Below are 1,259 nucleotides of genomic sequence, written 5' to 3'. Positions count from 1 at the left end.
ACGTTCGCTTAACACTGGCCACACACCACTGGTGTGTGACACCAGTAGCTGGAAACGCTATGCTGGCTGAGGTGGCGCGGCGGCGCTCGTCATGGTTGCGCTCTCTGGCGACGGCCCGGCGTTTGTCGCGGCCAATGAAGCTTCAGGATACTGTGCGAAGCCGCGAGAAAGACGTCGACGATGACGCAGCGTCAGACAAGCGGCCGTCGGTCCGCGGTGAAAGAAGATCATCAGGTGCCAAGCCCCAGAGTCTTAACACCCACTTGCAACTGCAGCTGCACGCCAGCGGTGGTGGCGATGCGACGTTTGATGCAGGAGCCAAGAGGAAGGAGACGGAAAGGTTGGTGGAGCAGCACGTGATGAAGGAGCAGAAGGTGATACTGCATGCACAGGCGAATGTTGGGGAATTCCCCTCGCTTATCGCCAGCAAATCGCCTGTTCCGAAAGATGTCGCGAGAGCTAGAAACAGTTTACACAAAATGGCAAGAGATTTAGCAGATCCCCGTGTAGCGGTTGCCAGAGAGACGAGCTACCAGCGAGCCAGGAGGCAGCTTAAAGCTGCAACGGGCAAGTTGGACCGCTTGCTGTACGCCATGCGCCAACGGCGGGATTACGCACAAGTGGAAGCAGTGGTGTTTGTGTGGGAAGAGGAGTTCCCGCACTTTGCAGGCCAACGCAAGCACTGGTCCGTCATCTGCGAGCACTACGCCTGGGCTTTAAACAGCCAACAGCGATTCCACGACGTCGTTGATATATTCTCCAACTGCTACAGTGACGATGAAAAGGAGGCACAAACCTCTTGTAGCCTCTACCTCTTGACACCGCGATTGGCTCAGTCCATTTTTGTTGCGCTTGGACATCTTCGCGACGCTGACGGAGCGCTGCGACTGCTAGATACGATGCAGCGCCATGGTGTTCATGTGACGAAAGTATCGTACTTTCATGCACTGAATGCTCTGCTGCATGATCAATCATTCATCTGATTTTGAGAGTGTGATGCAGATCTGCGAGGCGATGATCACGAAACTGCCTGGCGAGATCGTCCCCTTGTCGCTTCTGCCGATGGTTATGATGACGGCTGCTGCTTGTGGCGAATTCAAACGGGCAATGATGTTTTATAGTCACCCGCCAGACATGCCCATGTCGATCTTCACCGAGTTTCGTTTTGAGATCTGTTTACAGCAGCTCACCCATTTGGGCGAAGACGAGATGTTAATGGAGGTTTATCGCAATTTGATGACGTCGACAGAAGCAAGTTT

At 54.1% G+C, this 1,259-nt stretch overlaps 1 protein-coding gene across 1 annotated transcript; it reads left to right on the top strand.

Annotated features, from left to right (window-relative positions):
* Positions 1-59: 59 nt before the first annotated feature.
* On the top strand, positions 60-983 carry PITG_20841 (uncharacterized protein; the record flags this gene model as incomplete). The annotated part of the gene is made up of 1 exon (XM_002895445.1): positions 60-983. The coding sequence occupies one exon, from the start codon at positions 60-62 to the stop codon at positions 981-983; it is 924 nt and encodes a 307-aa protein (XP_002895491.1).
* Between the last annotated feature and the right edge of the window lie 276 nt (positions 984-1,259).

This window comes from Phytophthora infestans, genomic scaffold, assembly GCF_000142945.1.
Source record: "Phytophthora infestans T30-4 supercont1.176 genomic scaffold, whole genome shotgun sequence".
NCBI classification, from domain to species: domain Eukaryota; phylum Oomycota; class Peronosporomycetes; order Peronosporales; family Peronosporaceae; genus Phytophthora; species Phytophthora infestans.
The sequence above is the reverse complement of the archived record's forward strand: the minus strand, read 5'-3'. Positions and strand labels throughout refer to the sequence as shown.